Source organism: Maniola hyperantus, chromosome 23, assembly GCF_902806685.2.
Source record: "Maniola hyperantus chromosome 23, iAphHyp1.2, whole genome shotgun sequence".
Lineage (NCBI taxonomy): Eukaryota > Metazoa > Arthropoda > Insecta > Lepidoptera > Nymphalidae > Maniola > Maniola hyperantus.
This window is the reverse complement of record NC_048558.1, coordinates 6,557,427-6,578,015: the sequence shown is the minus strand read 5'-3', so window position 1 is coordinate 6,578,015 and position 20,589 is coordinate 6,557,427. Positions and strand designations below refer to the sequence as shown.

The 20,589-nt window shown below is 40.6% G+C and overlaps 1 protein-coding gene across 1 annotated transcript in view; it reads left to right on the top strand.

The window, feature by feature from the left end:
- Positions 1 to 20,589, top strand: part of LOC117993158 (uncharacterized) — a 36,464-nt gene that overhangs the window by 1,561 nt on the left and 14,314 nt on the right. The window contains exons 2-9 of the mRNA XM_034980904.2: positions 7,677 to 8,501; positions 9,103 to 9,282; positions 9,418 to 9,569; positions 12,497 to 12,604; positions 13,499 to 13,653; positions 13,892 to 13,995; positions 18,556 to 18,730; positions 19,469 to 19,578. Coding sequence (XP_034836795.1) covers positions 7,677 to 8,501; positions 9,103 to 9,282; positions 9,418 to 9,569; positions 12,497 to 12,604; positions 13,499 to 13,653; positions 13,892 to 13,995; positions 18,556 to 18,730; positions 19,469 to 19,578 — 1,809 coding nt within the window. The remainder of the gene's footprint in view (positions 1 to 7,676; positions 8,502 to 9,102; positions 9,283 to 9,417; positions 9,570 to 12,496; positions 12,605 to 13,498; positions 13,654 to 13,891; positions 13,996 to 18,555; positions 18,731 to 19,468; positions 19,579 to 20,589) is intronic.

The following is a 20,589-nucleotide window of genomic DNA, read 5'->3' as shown; positions in this document are numbered from 1 at the left end:
AGCAGGTGTAGTAACAAGATAGAATTGATATTATAAATGCCAACTGTGATAGCCTAGTGGTTAGGACGTCCGCCTTCTAATCGGAGGTCGGGGGTTTGATCCCGGACACGCACCTCTAACTTTTCGGAGTTATGTGCGTTTTTAATTAATTAAATATCATTTGCTTTAACGGTGAAGGAAAACATCGTGAGGAAACCGGCATGCCTAAGAGTTCTTCATAATGTTCTCAAAGGTGTGAAGTCTGCACATGGCCAGTGTGGTAGACTATGGCCAAAATCCTTCTCTCTGAGAGGAGACACGTGCTCTGTAGTGAGCCGGCGATGGGTTGATCATGATGATGATGATGATGATAATATGAAAATATTGAATTAAAGCATTTCCTCTCTTTGTATTATTTTAATAACCCACTAACTCTAAGAATTATTTCTATATTTTCTACTGGCACTTGCACAATTTATTATCAGCCATGCCGTCCCTTTGTACAGTAAGTAGGCCATAAGACAACAAAAGGATGCATTTTTCAGAGTTCCGGCTTTTGTTTCACACTTGAATAGGAAATGGTGGATTTGTGCTTGATTAAGTTAAACAAAACGAACCAAAATTCAACTAAAAACTAGCTGATGACCGCAACTTCGTCCGTATGGATTTAGGTTTTTAAAAATCCTGTGGGAACTCTTTGATTTTCCGGGATAAAAGTAGCCTATCAGTCAGTACTGAAGCGACTGTTAATGCTACATTTACATTTAGTAGCGACACTTTGCAGCTATCGAAACTACTACTACTTAGTACTGAGTGAACATACATATCACAAATTTCGTCATCTGCAGCAAGCGTGCCGTAACTTAGTGATTAGAGCGTCGGGCGCGATCCCAGGAGACGCGGGTTCGATTCTTGCCAGGCCGCAATTTTCGATATGTTTTTAAAATTATTTACTAGCAGTGTGTTTGTAGCCAGCAAGAAATATTGTACATCGACCTTTAGAGCGGGATTCACTCTGCCACTCATACCGATGTGACGTTTTGTCGGTCCCAACGAACGCTCTACGAAACTGCTATCTCTTTCTAAAGGCTGAAGGAGTACTAGAGTACTGTCTCGCTCGCTCAGATTACTGTCTCTCAGTAATGCCCTGCCAATGAGGTGCTATGTTTGTTCGTTCGTTTCACTTTTTGCTGTTTAGAATCCACAGACTAGTCAGCCACAGACCCCATCCCACACGTCAGTAAAGTAAGGGTTCCGTTTTTCATTTGGACGTACGGAACCCTAAAACGCTTCGCTTCAATAAAAATGTACGTAAAACTCTAAAACTGGGTAAAGTGTCAACAGTAAACACCATAAAAATAAAACTTTCATAAAAGTGAAACACCCATTAACTATTTGAAACAATGAACTATTAAGTGACATAATATTGTGGTCATGGAAACACTGTCATGGCTCTTATTTATAATTTAATGCTCTGTTTACTCAGTATTTACGCAACTCTACACATTATTACTTATAATGCGTACAAAATGAGTTCTCACGCGCCATTTTAACTTTATGTGTCAACTGTGGAACCATCTCACATGGGGTTATTCAAGGGGCGGACCAACAGATTCCTAAAAGGCCGCACTTCGCGACCAACGCATCGGCGGCGGTTCCTCTGGTGCTGCAAATGTTCATGGGCGGCGGTAATCACTTAACATCAGGTGGCCCGCCTGCTCGTTTGCTCGCTATCTCTATTTAAAAATAAAACTGTCATGTCAAAAGTAAGTACGATTTTAGTCCTTATTTTATTTATTTATTTTATTTATTTTAAAGGTGAACCGCACTTTTGACATGACAGTTGACACAAAGTCAAAATGGCGAGTGAGAACTCGCCATTTCGTAAGGTCTATACTATTTTGTAAGGTCTATACTAACTTTTGCCTTCCACTTCGTAAATGCGTTGTCTCGGTTACTAGTATAGTCCAAGTCCAAGACCTTACTTGTATTGACTTCCACACGCGATAGGCTTGCGCCGCCGCCTGAATCCAGCGGCTCCCTGCGACTCGTTTGATGTCGTCTGTCCACAAAGTGGGGGGTCTTGGAACCCCATCTTCTATAAGTTTATGAGTTGACCTGTCCATTGCCACTTTAGCGTTGCAACCCGTTCTTTCATCATAAGCCCATCACCGGCCCACTACTGAGTATGAGTTTCACCTCAAAATGAGAAGGGTTTGGGGCATTTGGCACATAGCTGTGCTTTTTTTAGGTTTCCGTACCTCAGAGGGAAAAAAGGAACCTTTATGTATATAACTTCGTTGACTTTTAATCTGTCTGTCGTGCCTGTCAAGAAACCTACAGGATACGTCCGAATTCCCTAGAATCATGAAATTGGGCAAGTAGGTAGGTCTTATAGTCTTATTAATCAATTAATAAGCCGGCCTCTAATTTTTTTTATATCTTTCGTTTTTTTTTAACTTATTTTTCTTTTTCTTTTTTTTTTCTTTTTTCCATTAACAATACCATTTTTTTTAAGTTAACACTCATGCTTTAGGGTCGCCTATAATTATATTTCACGCTCAATTATTACGTATTCGGTATTTAGTAGAAAACGTAAAGGATGACGTTATCGAATACATTAAAATATGAATAAAACAAAAACCGTCAAGACGTCGAGGGTACGTTACGTGAGAGGAAGGTCATTTCCATTAGCCTGTGACTCATTGTGTACCGGTGGGACACTGCCGTACTGCATCACACTGCTCCACAATCCACACGAATTGCTACACTGTGGCTGTTGATATAAGATCTATTTTGCTGTTAATAAATTAGAAATGCATTGCGATAAAAGTAATGGATGGAGAGCTACCAAATTTTTTTACTATGCGGTCTAAGATTGGCTCAAGAGTCGACTTGAGTTGGTACTAGACTTACTTAACTTTAACTCAAAGGTAATAATGGTTATGTTGAAAGAAGCTCTTTCTAAAGGTACGCTTACACGGGAAATTGAAATACCGCCATTCTTGAGGCGATTTACATATCTAATCAATCTGGAGCAAAAAGTGGAGCAATCTGGAGCAATTATTTTGGATAACATTTCTGAAATTTTTAATTAAGTATTGCTGGGTATTGCCGCAAATTGCTTCATGTGGTCGTGACGTCATAATTGACTAAATTGCTTGAAATTGCGGAATTCGCGGCATAAAATGATGACCTTTAGAAAGAGAGCGGTTTTGTAGAGCATTGTCTCTATCTTTGAGACCTACAAAACGTCACATAGGTATGAGTGAGAGAGAGACAACGCTCTACAAAGCCGAACTCTCATTCTAAAGGTCGATGTACATTATTTTCTACCGCGTACTGTATTTAATGTTATATCGGCGATAGAAATACACATTCTGTGAAAATTTCTGGTCTCTACCTATTACGGTTCACAAGATACAGCCCGCTGACGGACGGACGGACGTAAAACTGTGGTAATAGGGTCCCATTGGAACTCTTCGGGTACGGAACTCTACAAAAGGTCTTATAAAACAAGATATTTCGTGATACTTCGTCAAGTCGCGTTTGAGGACAAAATGTTATTTCCGAAACTATCCCCTATAGCCCTATAGGCCTATTTTTATAAACACAAAGGGATATTTATTAAGTCATTACTAATACTAGCTTGTTTAGTTTCTTATCGTTATACATTTCCATACCTACATCCTTTTGCTCGTTTAAAAAGATAACGCTGGAAGTGGATTATTATTACTATTACCCACTCAAATATCGGCGATTATCACGTAATTAACATTAACAGCAAAATACTTAACGCATTGAACTTAGAATTTAAATCGTAAAGGTGAATGTATGGAAAAGTCTAGGCCGCCGGAGCGCAAAAAATATTTATATTTATAATTCTATGTGCTCTGTTATCATAAAATAATACCATAATAAAATATACCGGAAATTTTACTGAAATTGGTTTTATATCAATCGAACAAAACTGGTTGTTACAAAAAATTCGCGATCTTTTATATCGAGCCAAATTGTGCCAATCGTGTTTTGGCTCTCGAAATTCGCTAAAGAGTATATACCACATACCTTACGTTCTAGGGAAGATATCGGTTACCTATGTAGGATTTTATTTCGGATTTATTATAAGTATTGATTTATACCTAGTAGGATTTCCTCGTAGCAAGTCGACCAAGATAAAAGTTTCAAAAAGTCGCTAGCTGAGACCTAACGCTAGTTAGAGTGGAAAGAGGGGTGTCTCGTCAACTAAGATAAGTTTAAAAAAATCTCTATAGTGTTCTTTAGAAATTATAATTGTCGCCAACCCTACGCATCTTCATACAAGGACCCGCATGCAGTTAAATGAGATGAGTGCTCAACTTTCGAGAGGCTATCCCGTTGTAGGTGTAACGTTAGGAAGGAAACACTGTGAAGCTTTTTGTTTTGACAATGAAATAAAATATGGGGGTCTGACACGAAGCGAGTCGGCAACGCCGCGTGTCAGCAGTAGCATCGTATACGACAGAATTCACACACCTTTGAGAACATTGAGAACTCTTAGACATGTAGATTGCAGATTTCCTCACGATGCTTTCAATATTTTTTTCGCGATCCGCGAAAAAAGATGCGTTATAAATCGGCTATCAAGGTGAGGTTACATACTTAGTTCTGAGAGAAGACATGCTCAATAGTGGGTGGTAGGTAGATGGGTAGAGATGATGATGGTGAATATTTCCTAAAGTTATATGTATCCAGATCCTACTGAAAGTTATCACCACAGTAGGTACATAAAAACCTGAATCACAATCTCTAAACTAAACTAAAATGGCACGTCTAAATCTTTCGTTATCCCTTTCATAATGTCGCTCGCAGAAAAGGATAGCACTAGATTTAGAACTGTCAATTTAGTTTAGTTTAGAGATTGTGTTCAGGAGAATCGGCCACAGTATCTAAAGACCGAAATGACCTAAACACACTGATCATTCAAGGATAAGGAATAAAATAAAGTGAACGAATTTATACTCGGTATTAAAGCCGCCCACACACCTTTGCTTCGTTTAATTGTTGAGCCCTAAATGTGAATAGACGCCAGACGTAACTGTAGACTGACAGTAATTTGGCTTTCGACTACGACCATGTCACTTAAGCGTACTGATACTGGGAGAGGGAGAAGCGGTGATAGCGGTTAAGACGACCGTCTATTCGAGAGGTCATGCACATGCACATGCACCTCTAAGTTTTCGGAGTTATGTAGGTACGTTTTAAGTAATTAAAATACTTAACGGTGAAGGAAAACATCGTGAGGAAACCTGCATGTCCGAGAGTTCGCCATAATGCTCTAAAAGGTGTGTGAAGTCTGCCAATCCGCACTTGGCTAGCGCGGTAGACTAATGTCAAAACCCTTTTCACTCTGCGTGGAGATCCGTGCTTTGTAGTGAGCCGGCGACGGGTTGATCATGATGATGATGAATCATCAATGGATATCTACGTTGTTATCAAAAGTCACAAATCACATTCAGTAGAGCACCTATCAATGAACCGTTGAACAAGTCACAACCTTCCAGGCGTTCTGTCTAGATATTTACGAGCTAATAATAGAATCGGCGCGTACCTACACGAACGAAGGAAACAGCAAGTAGGCACCCGTTTCCGTTATTGATTGATTCATTTTATGCTCGTAAGAACTGTAATGTGATTTCTCTTAGCATCAAGGACTTTATAGGATAATGCGATCTTTAGGTCTTATTTACAGCCAAATAACGAACTAGCGAACTAGTGCGTGTTGCCAGTGATGACATATGGATCCGAGACATGGTTGCTAACTATGGCCCTCATAAGAAAGCTCAGTCACTCAGCGCGCGATGGAGAGAGCTATGTGCGGAGTTTCTCTACGTGATCAAATCAGAAATGAGGAGATCCGTAGGAGAACTAGGAGTAACCGACATAGCTCAACGGGTTGCGAAGCTGAAGTGGCGATGGGCAGGGCACATAGTTCGTAAAACCGATAGACTTTGGGGTCCCAAGGTGCTGGAATGGCGACCTCGCACCGGAAGACGCAGTGTTGGAAGAGTCGCAGGAAGCCGCTGGATTCAGGCGGCGCAAGACCGTGGCGTGTGGCAGTCCCTACAAGAGACCTATGTCCAGCAGTGGACGTATATCGGTTGAGGAATGATGAACGAACTTAAGCTAGGTCTCCCGCAATTGACATAAATGTGATAGTGATTTGTGTATAATATAAAAATACCTGTCCTGACTGATCTATCAACGTACAGCCTAAACCGCTGGGGTTAGAAACAAGAAATTTTGAAGAAATGTTTTTTGGAATTTCCACCCCTAAGCGGGTTAGTAAATAGGGGATGGAAGTTTGTATGAAAGTCCGTCCTTTTTAACAGACGACAGGTTACATCGATGAAAATTGGTATTTTGTCTTTCCGTTAACAATAAAAATACGCATGTCACGATTTTTGAAAATTCTACTCCCAAGGGGGTTAAATAGGGATATGGAAGTTTGTATAAAAGTCCGTCATTTTTCAAGTTATTTCCATGAAAATAGGTATTTGGGTTTTCGGTTACAAATAAAGAAATACGTGTTTCAGGATTTTTGGAAATTCAACCCCCAGTGCCCCAGGGCGATTTTCTAAGTTTCTGGACGCCTGAGCGGGTCAGCTAGTTGTGCATAATCTACTTTTCCTTCGCTCGTATGATTTCATTGTCAGTTCGCGATAACAAGGTCCTGTGGGCCGGCCGCGGCCTTCGCCGGCTCACTACTGAGAACTGGTCTCCTTTCAGGATGAGAAGGGTTTGACCATAGTCCACCACGCTGGCCAAGTGCGGAATGGCAGACTTGGAACATCTTTGAACATTATGGAGAACTCTCAAGCATGCAGGTTTCCTTTACCGTTAAAGCAAGTGATATTTAATTGCTAAAACCCCACGTAGCATCGAAAAGTTAGAGATGCATGCCCAGAATCGAACTCCCGACAACCGATAACGAGACGGCCGTCCTTACCACTAGGCTATCACAGCTAATATTATGCAGATTGACTTATAGACTCTTAGGGTGAGATCTATAGAGCGTACTCTGACTGTGCTCAGACTTAAGAGACGGTTAAAACGAGACAGCGTTATATCGCTGGCATCTAAGCAATCTCAAAGCACGCTCTATAGATTTCAGCCTAAGATCCATGGAATAATGTTTGCATGCAAAACACATTACCTATTAAACGAAACTGGTCAAACTTGACCTAGCCTAACATCGCCTAGGGTTAGACAATGCCAACCGGGTGAGTATCACTATGGAGTGCTCTTCGCGGCCTTATGTCAGCAACTTGTTTAGAATAGCGTTATTTCCACAATGCAAATTAGATTTTGCTTATGACTTTATTCGTTTTTCCCTATTTACTCTTGTTAGTCCATACTTGCATACTGTTATTTTATATGCGAATATATAGTACGTATTATATATGCAAATGTCTGTCTGTTCGTCCGTTTGCCAGCTTTTGACGGCCCATCTGTCTAACCGTTTTTGACGAAATTTGCTACATACCTACACGAAATTTAATAGCTTGCATCACAGGAACATAGGTTAATTTTCGTCCCTGAGGGTTCCAATCGAGAGCTTGTCTCGCTATGTCGTTGGGTTCTCGTAAAGTGTGGCCATATCTTAATTACAACAAACCATTCTTCTGATAAAACTATATGACATATTTTTGTTTCAGTTCCGTCCGCCCCGCAAAACATCACAGCAAACCGAGTGACAGCTACCGAAATACATTTATTATGGGCCCCGCCGATCACATACACGATACACCGCCGATCCAACCCCGTGAACCCGACCGACAGACAGACATCCAAACCTGAGTCGGAACCAAATCTGACAGTCATAGCCAAAGAAGAAACCCAGGCGGACGAACCCAAAGTACCAATAGATCCAATCGACGATCATTTAATATTGGACACCCCAATCAATCAGGAGAGATCAAAAGATGCTGACTATACATACAACTTGTACAGAAATGACGAAAGAAAATACAACAACCAGTTTTCCGAATCTGATATCTTGTACAGAAATAAAAGAGACGAAAGATCTTGGAATGAGAGACGTAAATATAATTACCAGTTTCCTGACTTGAATAATTTGTATAGGAGTAAAAGGGACACACGATCTCATAGACATAGAAAAAGAAGGCAGGATAGTGTTACGGAGAAAATCAATTTTGAAAGAAATGACGCTATAGAGACACATCAAGCGTTTGAGTTACCCATTGAGGTGGTAAAGAAATCCATGTCGGTTCCACTAAGAAAGGACATAACCCAGATTGCTTATGTCTTGTATTATGAAGAGGGAGTAACTATGAAGAAGGGGGGAAGCGATTTTCTCATGGTCTCAGGAGTACAGACTTCAGAACAGGTGAAGAGGAAGAATGTTTTCAGGAGCGATTTGGGCATACAGGATTACTTGAATGCTACTAAGAATTTGACACTGTTGAATACATCTGGAGCTCAAAGTTCGAAGCTCGTGGGATTTCGATTGAGAAATCTGAGTGAGTATATACTGTTCTTTTATATCCTAGAATGTTTACCTTTGTTTTACTCGTTTGTAAATTTTTGTAGCCTATATTTCGGTGCCCCAACAGTTTTTGCACAAATCTGTTAATTTTTTTAATTCACACTTAGTTTTCGTACAAAGCTATATGTGTGATTTTTAACCTCAGAGAATTCAACCCCAAGAGTATACATATGAAAGGTTTTGCATGAAAACAAAATCGTAAAATGTTGGCGGGGGACAGGGGAGAATGCTTTGTTGTGATTGGTGGACTCAAAAGTCACATAATCAGGAAAATGTGCGGATTGAGGGTACCGAACGGGCGTGGGTTTTTGTCCCAGCAAGTGCCTAAGCTTGGCGATCAGGGGTGTCTGATAGGCGTCTATATGTGGTGGTCTGTGTTTTTAACCTATAATATGTAGGTATGTGTATGGTATATCAGTGCTGTTAATTTGAACAATAAAAGTGTTCTTATTCATTATAGTTTAGTGTAGTTTTGTGTCAAATCAAATTAGTACCAAAAACTAGGACATCATATCATATTGAACTCAAGTCATGTCACGTGTCAAAAATGGGACAAGATTTTTTTGTATTTTCAGAACCATTTACCCCGTACAAAATCTGGGTACGCGCGTTCTACAACTTCCCCCTGGAGGGGGTGATGTCATCTGACCTTCTGGAGCGTCTCGGGCCTCAGGGCGAGTCTCTGTACGTGTTGACGGATGTCAGGCCGCCGTCGGCTCCCATCATAGTCAACTTGACTTGTGAGCAGCCTAGTGGTGAGTTGTCCATCTTCCCCTAGAGGGGTGATGTCGTCTGACCTGCTGGAGCGTCTCAGTATCTCTCACTCTCTAAAAGTCTGTTAAGAAACTTTGCTTTAAAAAACAAAATCAGAGTATCCCTCTTCTTCCCAGGTATCCTATACCTGCAATGGCGTCAACCCCGCGAGTACGACAACTCCCTCGACCAGTACGTGGTCACTCTGAGGAAGATCCCCGAGCAGCAGCCCAGGACTAGGCTGACGTTACCTACCACTAAGGACGAGATCGAAACTACTATCAGTGTTGTAAGTACAATTTTGAGATAGTAGATAGTTAGTACATGTAGGGTTCCATACCCAAAGAGTGCCAACCGGACCTCATTACTAAAAATCCACTGTCCTTCCGCCCGTCTGTCCGTCTGTCTGTCTGTGGGCCCATGAACCGTAATAGGTAGAGAGGTGAAATTTAAACAGATCGTGTGATTCTATTGCCGCTATAACAACAGATAATGAAAAAATTCAAAATGGCCGCAATGTAAATAAAAAAAAGTAATCTTGCACGATACGTGACCGAGTCCGACTCGCATTGGACGGGTTTTTTTAAAGTTCTTTCTTTCTTATTCTCCCATAACATGTGATTTAATTGAGGACTATTCTTTGAATAGGTTTTGCATTATTATTTTGAGTCTGCTCATTCAGTAGTAATTTTGATGTGTATTATACCTTTCATGTAGGTAGATCTCCAGTAATAAACGGACCGTCCGACCGAGCAGTTGTTTCATTGATCCATATCTATCATTTGGCTACGCGGTGGGATTGCTTACCCGTATTTTTTTAAAAAATTATTATCGTTAAAAATGTCGGCCTATTTGGGGAATTTGCAAGTTTTTGACCATAAAACTAGTGAATGGCAGATATTCAAAGGGAAATTAGTGCAATTCTTGAAAATTAATAAAGTGCCGGATGAAGGATCTAAAATCGGAGTTCTTCTAACCCATATGACCGATGAGACATACCGCTTGGTGCGTAATCTAGCATTCCCGAAAGAGTTGGAGTCGTTAAGTTACGCAGGACTGATAGAATTAGATTAGAATAGAACTGAAAGAACGCTCGCCGCCAGTGAAAGGAATTACAGCCAAATTCAGAAGGAGGCGACTGCCATCATATTCGGTGTGAAACGTTTTCACCAATACTTATATGGTTGTAAAGAACCTTTTATTTTAAAAACCGACCATAGGCCTTTGGTATCTATTTTTAATAGTAAGACGGGTATACCGGTGACGACGGCGCTTAGATTACAGAGATATGCAATTATACTGTCGGCTTATAATTATACGGTTCAATACGTGTCTAGCGATAACAATAAGGTTGCCGATTATTTCTCGCGCGCGCCCTTAAAGTGCGACGGTGAATCTACCGATCATGATGATCTGGACGCTCACTATGCCCTAAAGTTTTTAGACGAAACGTCCGCGGCGACTACTATTCGTGAAATAATACAGATAACGGAGCGCGATGCTACCTTGCAAACGGTTATTAAGTATATGAACCGAGGATGGCCTCGTAAAATAAGCTGTAAATCAATTTTACCTTATTTTCGGTGCAAGTCGGATCTACAGTTCGAAAACGGATGCCTATTTAGGGGCCATAGAATCGTCATACCGTCCCTATTAAGGGAAAAGATGTTGCGCGAGCTTCACAACTCTCATTTAGGCATTGTCAAATGTAAAAGCAATGCACGTCAGCGTATGTGGTGGCCTCAGATAGACGCACATATCGAGCGCTGGATCGGCTCGTGCGAGGCGTGTGTGCAAGCGCGCCCTGCGCCGCCGCGCGACCCCCCCGCGCCCTGGCCGCCCGCGGCTGGCCCCTGGCAGCGCATACACATAGATTACATGACCGTTGAGCAAAAAGTGTACCTGATTGTGGTCGATTCCTTTAGCAAATGGATTGAGTGTGTATATATGCATAGTGGCACGTCGACAAAGGCTCTAGGGAAACTTAAAACGATTTTTTCCACACATGGTCTTCCAGAGGTATTGGTTTCCGATAATGACGTTAAAATAAACTCGAACGATTTTAAAACATTTTGTTTAAATAACGGCATTAAATACATGACGACACCCATATATCATCCGCCCAGTAACGGTCAAGCCGAGAACTCGGTAAGAACGTGCAAAAAAATGTTAAAATGTATTATAAAAGATAGTCCGTCAATACAGCAGACTCATGAATTGTTATTAGGATATTTATTTAATTATAGGAATACCGTGCACTGTACTACGGGCCAGACACCGGCCAAGTTGATGTTTGGCAGAAATCTGCGGTCCCGTCTTGACTTGATTTTGCCGTCGAGTAGGATGGATCGTGGTTTCTGCCAAGCAACTAAAAGAACCTTTGACATTGGAGACGTTGTTTGGACTCGATGGTACAGTGCTCGGAAGGAGACATGGCAATTGGGGACCATACAAGCGAAGATAGGGAATAAAATGTATAGAATTTTAATTCACGACCTGGAAGTTTGCTGTATTAGACACGTAGATCAAATAATAAAATATACCGGTAAAGAAGATGTAAAGAAAGAGTCTTATCAGTTACCTTCTCCACCACCTTCAGCCGAGACCGCAATCGCCAGCCCCAGTGATAATAATAATCAGTCCTTATTTCCCGCGAACACTCAATGTACCGACGAGCTGGCGGTGGAAATAGAAACTGATAAAACTCAAGCAACAACGGCACCGGATGTCGAATGTGTGGCAGAGGGCGGTGATGGGGAAGAATGGGGCGATTGTGAGGACGGAGAGTGTGAGCGAGGGCTTGCGCAGTCGGAATCCGGGAGTGCGGCGGCAGCGTCGCAGGGTGGACCGTCACCCACGGTGGCTGACCCTGAGCAATCACCTCAACGTGAACTTAGCGCGAACGCGCCCGCGCCGTCACCCACACTCTCATGTCGAAGTAAGCGCAATAGAAAAAAAGTTGATTATAGAAAATATTTTTAGTGCGGTTTATTTTGTTATTGATACTTAGCGATGAATTATTTGGGTACCTACTGTGTTTTAGTTTAAGATTATTATTGTTTGTCAGCAGGTTCCAAAAATTAAGTGTGGAGGAGTGATGTGTATTATACCTTTCATGTAGGTAGATCTCCAGTAATAAACGGACCGTCCGACCGAGCAGTTGTTTCATTGATCCATATCTATCAAATTTTCAAGCTTGTTTTCTTTTATTGACAGAAAGTGGAGCTATGGAACGTGACGCGGTACGAAGTGAAGATATACGCGCTGACGCAGTCCGTGGTAACTCCCAACACACTCATCAATGGATCCGTATTGCGGCCCCAGGTAAGCGATATAAGTGCCAACTGCCAAGTCTCCTTACACGCCACGGCCTCGGGGGCGTACGGACTACGCATTTTATGCATCCTCCCCGGAAGCAACGCAGTTGACAACATTTCTTCCGGGGAGGTATGTGGGACTCACTATTACACACCAGAATACCCACTAAAACCCAGCGGACCCGTCAACGCCATTATGAGGCGGCACAGGAACGCAGTTAGCATACTACTATGACGACGTACGGACTAACCAGTAGTCCAACCAATCCACCCTTCCCAACGTCATCCTAAGCCGTGGTCAGAGCCTCACAGGAGGCGCCCTTAGGAGGACGTTTCCCACCGACCTCTCAAATTATTTCTTCGAGCCCTAGGGCTCACCCCCAGGCGGAGCTTCGCGCTCGCCACCCCTCCCGGTAATGCTGTAGCGGCCAGTAGGGCCTACGCAGCATAGTCAATCCGAAACAATACCAAGAGTCTCCTTAAGGAATCTCCTCTCCTTATTAGGAGGATTAGCTGTATTACCCAATAGATGTCCCGGATATCATCAACATTATCAACTGATAGACGTCTACTGCTGGAGATAGATCTCTTGTAGGGGCTTCCACCCGCCACGGTCTTGCGCCGCCTGAATCCAGCGGCTCCCTACGACTCGTTTGCTATCGTCTGTTCATCTAGCGGGGGCGTCCTCCAACACTGCGCTTTCAACGTTTAGTAAAGGTAAACGTGAGAAAACCTGCATGCCTGATAGTTTTTCATAATGTTCTACCTGCCAATACACATTTAGCCAGCTTTGTGGACTTTACCCTTCTCATTCTGAGAAGAAACCCATGCTCAGTAGTGAAATGGGTTTAGTTTGAGATAATGATGTCTAATTTTTTTTAATGCCAATTTTTTTTCACAGGAAGTATCAAGTGAGCTATGTACGGCGCATTCGGAGGCGATGTCGCCAGCAGATGTATCGCAAGTGAAACAGTCGGGCAACTCTTTAGTTGCTCTGGTAGCGGCAGCTTTACTCACTATATTGGCAGCTGTGAGCGCCGCTTTAGTTTATTGGAGGTTAGTAATGTTCCTAGGGAGAATCAAGTGAGCTATGTGTGTCGCATTCGGAGGCGATGTCGCGAACAGATGTATCTCAAGTGAAACAGTCGGGCAACTCTTTAATCTTTACACTTGATCAGCATGGTGGTAAACCATTCTCATTCTGAGAGGAGAGCTGTGCTTAGTAGTGGGACAGCGATGGGTTAAGATGATCATGTTGTTGCATATTTGGCTGTAAGGTGTTGATTGTTTCCAGATGCAGGTCCCGTGTGAGCAAGTGCATCAGTGCGGCCTACAACTATTTAGAGGAGGGCGGAGAGAGGGCCGCTAGGGCTCCCCTCAACACTTATAAGAAACCTGGTGAGTAGTCATACACAGACAAACTTGATTTTAAAAAAAAATATTAGGGCCACTCTGCTATATTAAGCTGTTGGTAAGCTTATATCTAATTGTAGCTACTTACTACTTACACTATTCTAAGAAGAGGTTTTTTTTAAAGAATATTAGCCATGTTAAATGACTAATATCCCCCTTTCCTCTCCAACTAAGCGTCAAGCTTGTGCTAGGAGTAGGTACGACAATAGTGCAACGGGCGGGGTTTGAACCGACGACCTTTCGGTTTTCAGTCCACTCCTTTACCCGTTGAGCTATTGAGACTCTAAATTTGGATTAATGATGAAGGATTAATGATAGATAGTATAAAAATTAGATGACAGGTAGCATTTCAACAGAAACTAGCCAATTACAGTACCCGACAAAAAATATTGTCCTTTAGAAAGAGATAGCAGTTTCGTAGAGCGTTGTCTCTGACGTTGAGATCGACAAAACGTCACATAGGTATGACGAAATTTAAACTTCAAACGACTTTTAAAAATATTAAATAACTTGGATTTGTCGAATTTCTGTTGGAATTACCACTTAAACCTATTTAAACTATCACAAAGCTGTTAAGCAACTCATTCCCAAGCTTTCTTATCGTTTAAATAATCCTTTACATTGTAATAGGATTTTTCAATAAGTTCTTTAAAAAAAAGATTCCGACGAATTGAGAACCTCCTCCTTTTTTTGAAGTCGGTTAAAAACAGGTCGGCAATAGTAACTTTAGCACACTTATACAGTGCGACAAGGCTCTCTTGGCACGTGGATGACATTGACAGGGGGGCGCTGTTGGAGGACAAAGGCTTAGAACATTCAAACAAGAACAAAGGGGACACTTGACGGCAATGTTAGTTCCGATTTCCGCCACGCGCCAAGATAGCCTTGTCGCACTTTATTAGTGGAGGTCAGTGTCATACATCCTTTGCGCCATCTATCGACAAAGTCACTGAACGACTCAGTCAGATAATATGCAGTATGATATGGTCGCTAGTGTTGATTGTGCGTCGAATTTGTGTTATTAATCGGATTTCAGTGATAAATGTGTCCGTGGTGGAAGTTGTGTAAGATTTATCATGATATATCGCATTAAAAAAACCGGCCAAGTGCTAATCAGACTCGCGCACCGAGGGTTCCGTACTCGGGTATTTTTTTTTCAACATTTTGCACGATAAATCAGAAACTATTATCCATAAAAATAAATAAAAACGTGTTTTAGAATGTACAGGTAAAGCCATTTCATATGATACCCCACTTGGTTTAGTTATCTTACTTTGAAAATTGAAAATACTAATTATTTGTTCATGAACACATTTTAATTTTTTTTGCGATGTAATCACAGATTCACGGTTTTCGAATTTTGTTCCATCACTTGTGCAATAAAACCTACCTATCTGCCAAATTTCATAATTCCTACCCTATCGGTACCCTATAGGTTTTCTTGACTGACAAGACAGACGGACAGACAGCGAAATAATCCTATAAGGGTTCGATTTTTCCGTTCGAAGTACGGAACCCTAAAAATTAGCGAGTATTTTAAAAACTAAGTAGAATATTTCAAAAACTAACAGCCTTACTCAAAGTCTCTAATCGTTACTTAAGATTGAGTTAAAACGAGACAGATTTATGTGAGAGATATATCTGTCTCATTTTAACTAAACTTAAGTAACGACTAAGCGACTCTGAGTGCGGCAGTAAGACTATTGAAAAACTAAGATAACCAGGAAGATATCATTATGTTTATCTTTCCGATGTTTCTTTTTATTCTTGTCTGGTTATAACCAGATCGCTAATTGGTTTTTACTAATATAATAATTTCGAATTGTTTGTATTATGGCCAAGGATTTTTAAATCGCCTTAAAATTGCTTTGATTGACCAAATTTTTTTTTATTCAATGCCATCCAAGGTAGCTTTATTCCAAACATCGTGAGGTAACCTGCATGCCTGCAAGTTCTCCATAATGTTCTCAAAGGTGTGCCAATCCGCATTTGGCCAGACTATGGCCAACACACTTCTCACTCTAAGAGGAGACCCGTGCTCTGTAGAGAGCCGGTGATGGGTTGACCATGATGAAAATGATGATGATGATTTTAGCGTTTAAACTACCGTGAGTGATTTCCATTCTAAATAATATCTGTCCCGGCTGTACTCACGTGCTTAGTCGACGTTAGCCCGACTAGTTTTGAACCCATCCGGGGTCCTTTTTCAAGGGAGTCTGTTCGCGCACGCGCCGCGGTTTTGGCAGTCAAAATTTACGGCGCGTGATATTATTTAGGATGATGATGATGATAATTCCATTTCAAAAGATAAAAAGACAAGCCTTGATTTTACAAGAACTCTGGTTAGCTCTCCCGTTCGCTGTTTTGTGATTCATTCAAATAAAGTATTTTCAAAGTAAACAAGGAATAAGGATAAGTACATAAATTATGTAAATGATGTTACGTCAACTACAGGAAAGGCGATGTGTTGAATAATATCCTTTCCTGTTGTAGCAACAAACACCACGATTGGTTGGTTAATCTCTGTTTCCATTATTTATTAGGGTTCCGTCACAGTTCTAAAAAAATAATTAAAAGGGGTTTTAAAATAATCTGTAGTAGCACGAGACAGATGTTTTTATTTTATTTATTAAATTAACTAACGGCTACTTACACTAATACATTTTTAAAAAAAACTTAATTCTGAAAATATTACTTACTAAGTGCAGTCGCCAATTATAAGTTAATACAACATTTACAAACATATGTGACAAAATAAAAACAACAAACATCAATAAGATTACAGATAATAGCTCGTAGCTTTAGTTTTAAGTTTGCGTTATAATTATCACCACTATATCTTACAAATCTAACACCATACCAGACCATCAATAAGAGTAATTTATTACCTATTTTGAATAAATCATTTGACTTTGACTTTGACTTTGAATACTTCCTACTCAAGAATTCCAATATGCAAAGATCTTTTCCCGAAACTTATATAAAGAGTCAGAATTAATGTCAATGACAGAGCTGTGGTGGTTAAGAGTTTTACATAATCTAGAGACAGGAGAATTGGCGCCAAGGACAGTTCTACACAACGGTGGACAAAGTGGTGTAATGGGTTTACGTGGATAATGGACAGGAACCTTAAATTTGAAGCTCCTCAATAGTTGAGGACAGTCGATCTTAGCTTTAAAAAATTTATACAAGAATTGCAGATCGTTTAATTGTTGTAAATTGTAATCTATACTAATATTATAATGAGGTAAAGATTATTAGTTTGTTTGTAGGAAGTAATCTCTGGAACTACCGAACCGATTTTGAAAATTCTTTCACTAGTATAAAGCTACATTATTCCTGAGTGACATTAGCTATATTTTATTTTCAAAAAAATTAGAGATCCCAACGAAAATTTTAATATGGCGAAGCCGGGGCGCAGTAGGTACCCATATAAATGCGAAAGGAAAATCAAAGAGTTCCCATGGGATTTTTGAAAATCTAAATCCACGCGTACGAAGTCGCGGGCATCAGCCTTAATATAATAAATATGACTGACTGACTGACTGATCTATCAACGCACAGCTCAAACTTCTGGACGGATCAGGCTGAAATTTGGTATGCAGATAGCTATTACGACGTAGACATCCGCTATGAAAAGATTTTTGAAAATTCAACCCCTAAGGGGGGAAATAGGGGTTTGAAATTTATGTAGTCCACGCGGATGAAGTCGCGAGCATAAGCTAGTTATTAATAAATTGAATCATTTTATCATTGATTAATACAAGGTCGCATCGATATGTCTCAACAAGTCCGTCTATCGATGTAAATAATCTATGATTCATAGTCTGTTGTTATTTATTATAATATAAGTTCGCACGTGGTTTATATGATAGAGTTTATTATTCTTTAGTAACCACTAAAATGTGTGTAGTATATCGGTTGGTTCGATTTATTCATAAAAATGCTATTTTTCACGTCTGTATTATATATTTAAGACTAACTTATCCGCCATGGCTTCGCTCGGGTGGTATTTCTGTGAATTATTTCTGATAAGAATGATTCTACGCGATGGAGAAAACCTACATTCAATTGGGTGTTTGCCTATATCCAAAATTATCAAATAGTATATCTATTTATAAAATTTTTTCAGTAAGTAGCTGTATCCCAAAAAAAAAGTCTAATTTAGTGAGCGATTTAGCTGTCGTGGAGTTTGCGTTTTCAAAGTAATAAAAAAACATTCCAACGAATTGAGAACCTCCTCCTTTTTTGAAGTCGGTTAATAATGTGCAATTTGTAACAACACTTTAATTTAGGCTTTTATAATTACGTTTTGGAATTTTTAATATTAGCGGCGATTAGGAATTGACTGAACACCGCATCGTATATTATTACAAATATCTCTTTCATATACACACGCACCTTATCCGCACTCTAGAGAACTTTATCTCACTTCTGATCTATGAATTTTTGTATACATGAGGCTTGATCCCACTTCTGAACTAAAAAAAATCATGGCTTTAGTACGGTACCACCGTACAAACCAGTGTATGTTTCATCTCTCAGTGGTAAACTGCTCGCCGCTAGTGTCGTGCGCGGGCGGCAACGGCGGCGCCACAGCGGAGGGGCCGGCCGCGGCGCGCCCCCCGAGGATGGCGGGCTCGGCCCACCCGTTGGTACGCGCGAGGCAGTTCCCCACCCACGTCGCTGCTTTACATGCCGATGGAGATATCGGATTTAGGTAAGGGGTGATTTCAAGGCCAAAATGTTTTAGAAAAGATGAGAAAGATTTTGGCTTGGAGATAAATCCATACTAATATTATAAATGCGAAAGTCTGTTTGTCTGTCTGTCTGTCTTCTAGCTTTTCACGGCCCAACAGTTTAACCGATTTTGATGAAATTTGGTACAGAGATAGCTTACATCCCGGGGAAGGACACAGACTTTCTATCCCGGAAAATCCAAGAGTTCCCACGGCATTTTTAAGACCTTAATCCACGCTTACGAAGTCGCAGGCACCCGATACTTCGAAATAAATTCCGAATGTGTATGATGCCTACTTTAACAAAAGATTGGGAAGAATTGCTGGGTTTATTCTCATTATAAATAATATCTATCCCGGCTGTACTCACGTGTCTAGTCGACGTTAGCCCGACTAGTTTCGAACCCATCCGGGGTCCTTTTTCAAGGGAGTCAGTTCGCGCACGCTCCCTTTGACAATGGACCCCGACTGGGTTCGAAACTAGTCGGGCTAACGTCAACTAAACACGTGAGTAAAGCCGGGTGGGAGATATGTATGATGGAAATCACTCACGATAGTTTAAATTCTAAAACGTATATTCATTGAGAATGACTCCTAATATTATATACTGTTGAAAAAGTTGTTTACTTTGACGCACTGATTTCAGTTCTGAAATTAGTTTCTTATCATATAAATACAAGACGCCGCGACTACATACTAAGTATAAATTTTATTTGCAGCAAGGAATATGAAATCGTGGTGTCGAAATCTGCGGCACTGGGCCACACTAGTCATCACAGTTACCGACCTGAGAATAGATTGAAGAACCGATATTTGAACATTACTGCATGTAAGTAATTCTCTTCAACATTATTGAAAAACTTTGCGTACTGTTTTGACTTTAAAATGAATTTATTTACATTGAGATACTTTTTTAGAATAGATTTTTTGCAACTTAAATTTAAGATAACGGGCGTGTGGTATGTACCACGATTAATTTGGCGTTTTTAATTTGTTCATATTTCAACCCAATTGCACGGGTGGTGGTCACGACGGGACTGCGGTGCTGCGAGAGATGAAGTTCGAGCTGTCAAGGACAGTAGCGAACTACCCTCTTTCTTGTTCTTTTCGCTGAAACTTCACGCGCTGTCCGTCAAAATACACCGCGTCACTATTCACCCACCGCATTCCCGTCGTGACCATGACCCGTGCAATTGGGTTTAAAAATGTTAAACCACGAAAGAAATAAATAAATAAATAAATAAATAAAACGTTTATTTTTCAATCATCTAGATTACACACATAATTTGATTTGATCTTGAACAAATTTGCGTGCTTGTTGACATATACAATATTAAAAATGGTACAAGATCAAGAACTGGCTATCCTAGCTAGATTTTTAGATCTGTGTTAAGGATAGCCAAATAAGCTTAAAATCATTAATGCAACTTATTTTGAGAAAACATTTATTGTGAACACATATTTTTGAGATTTGGAGTTTCCTGCCCATATGAGCAGTTGTCGATTAGATCATGGACATACTGTGCATTTTTACATGAACTACGCGTATTCCACAGTTTTCGTACCTATTGGCATACATTGTATTCCGTTATATCCTTGAAAACCATTAAAGGCCTTCTTGGTTTTGAAAATGTTATCTTAACAAGAAAAAACGTAAGAATACATTGTGGTAGTGGAATGTGATACACTAAACATGTTGCTTTACTCACGCCTTTACTGTAGTACGCGCAAAAACCGCCACCGTGTGGAGCGCTCGCAGTGAAGCGTACATCGTTGCGTGCTCCTGGAGCGCGAACGTATCCATTATGAATTGTAGACCACACGTAACGTACTTGATCAC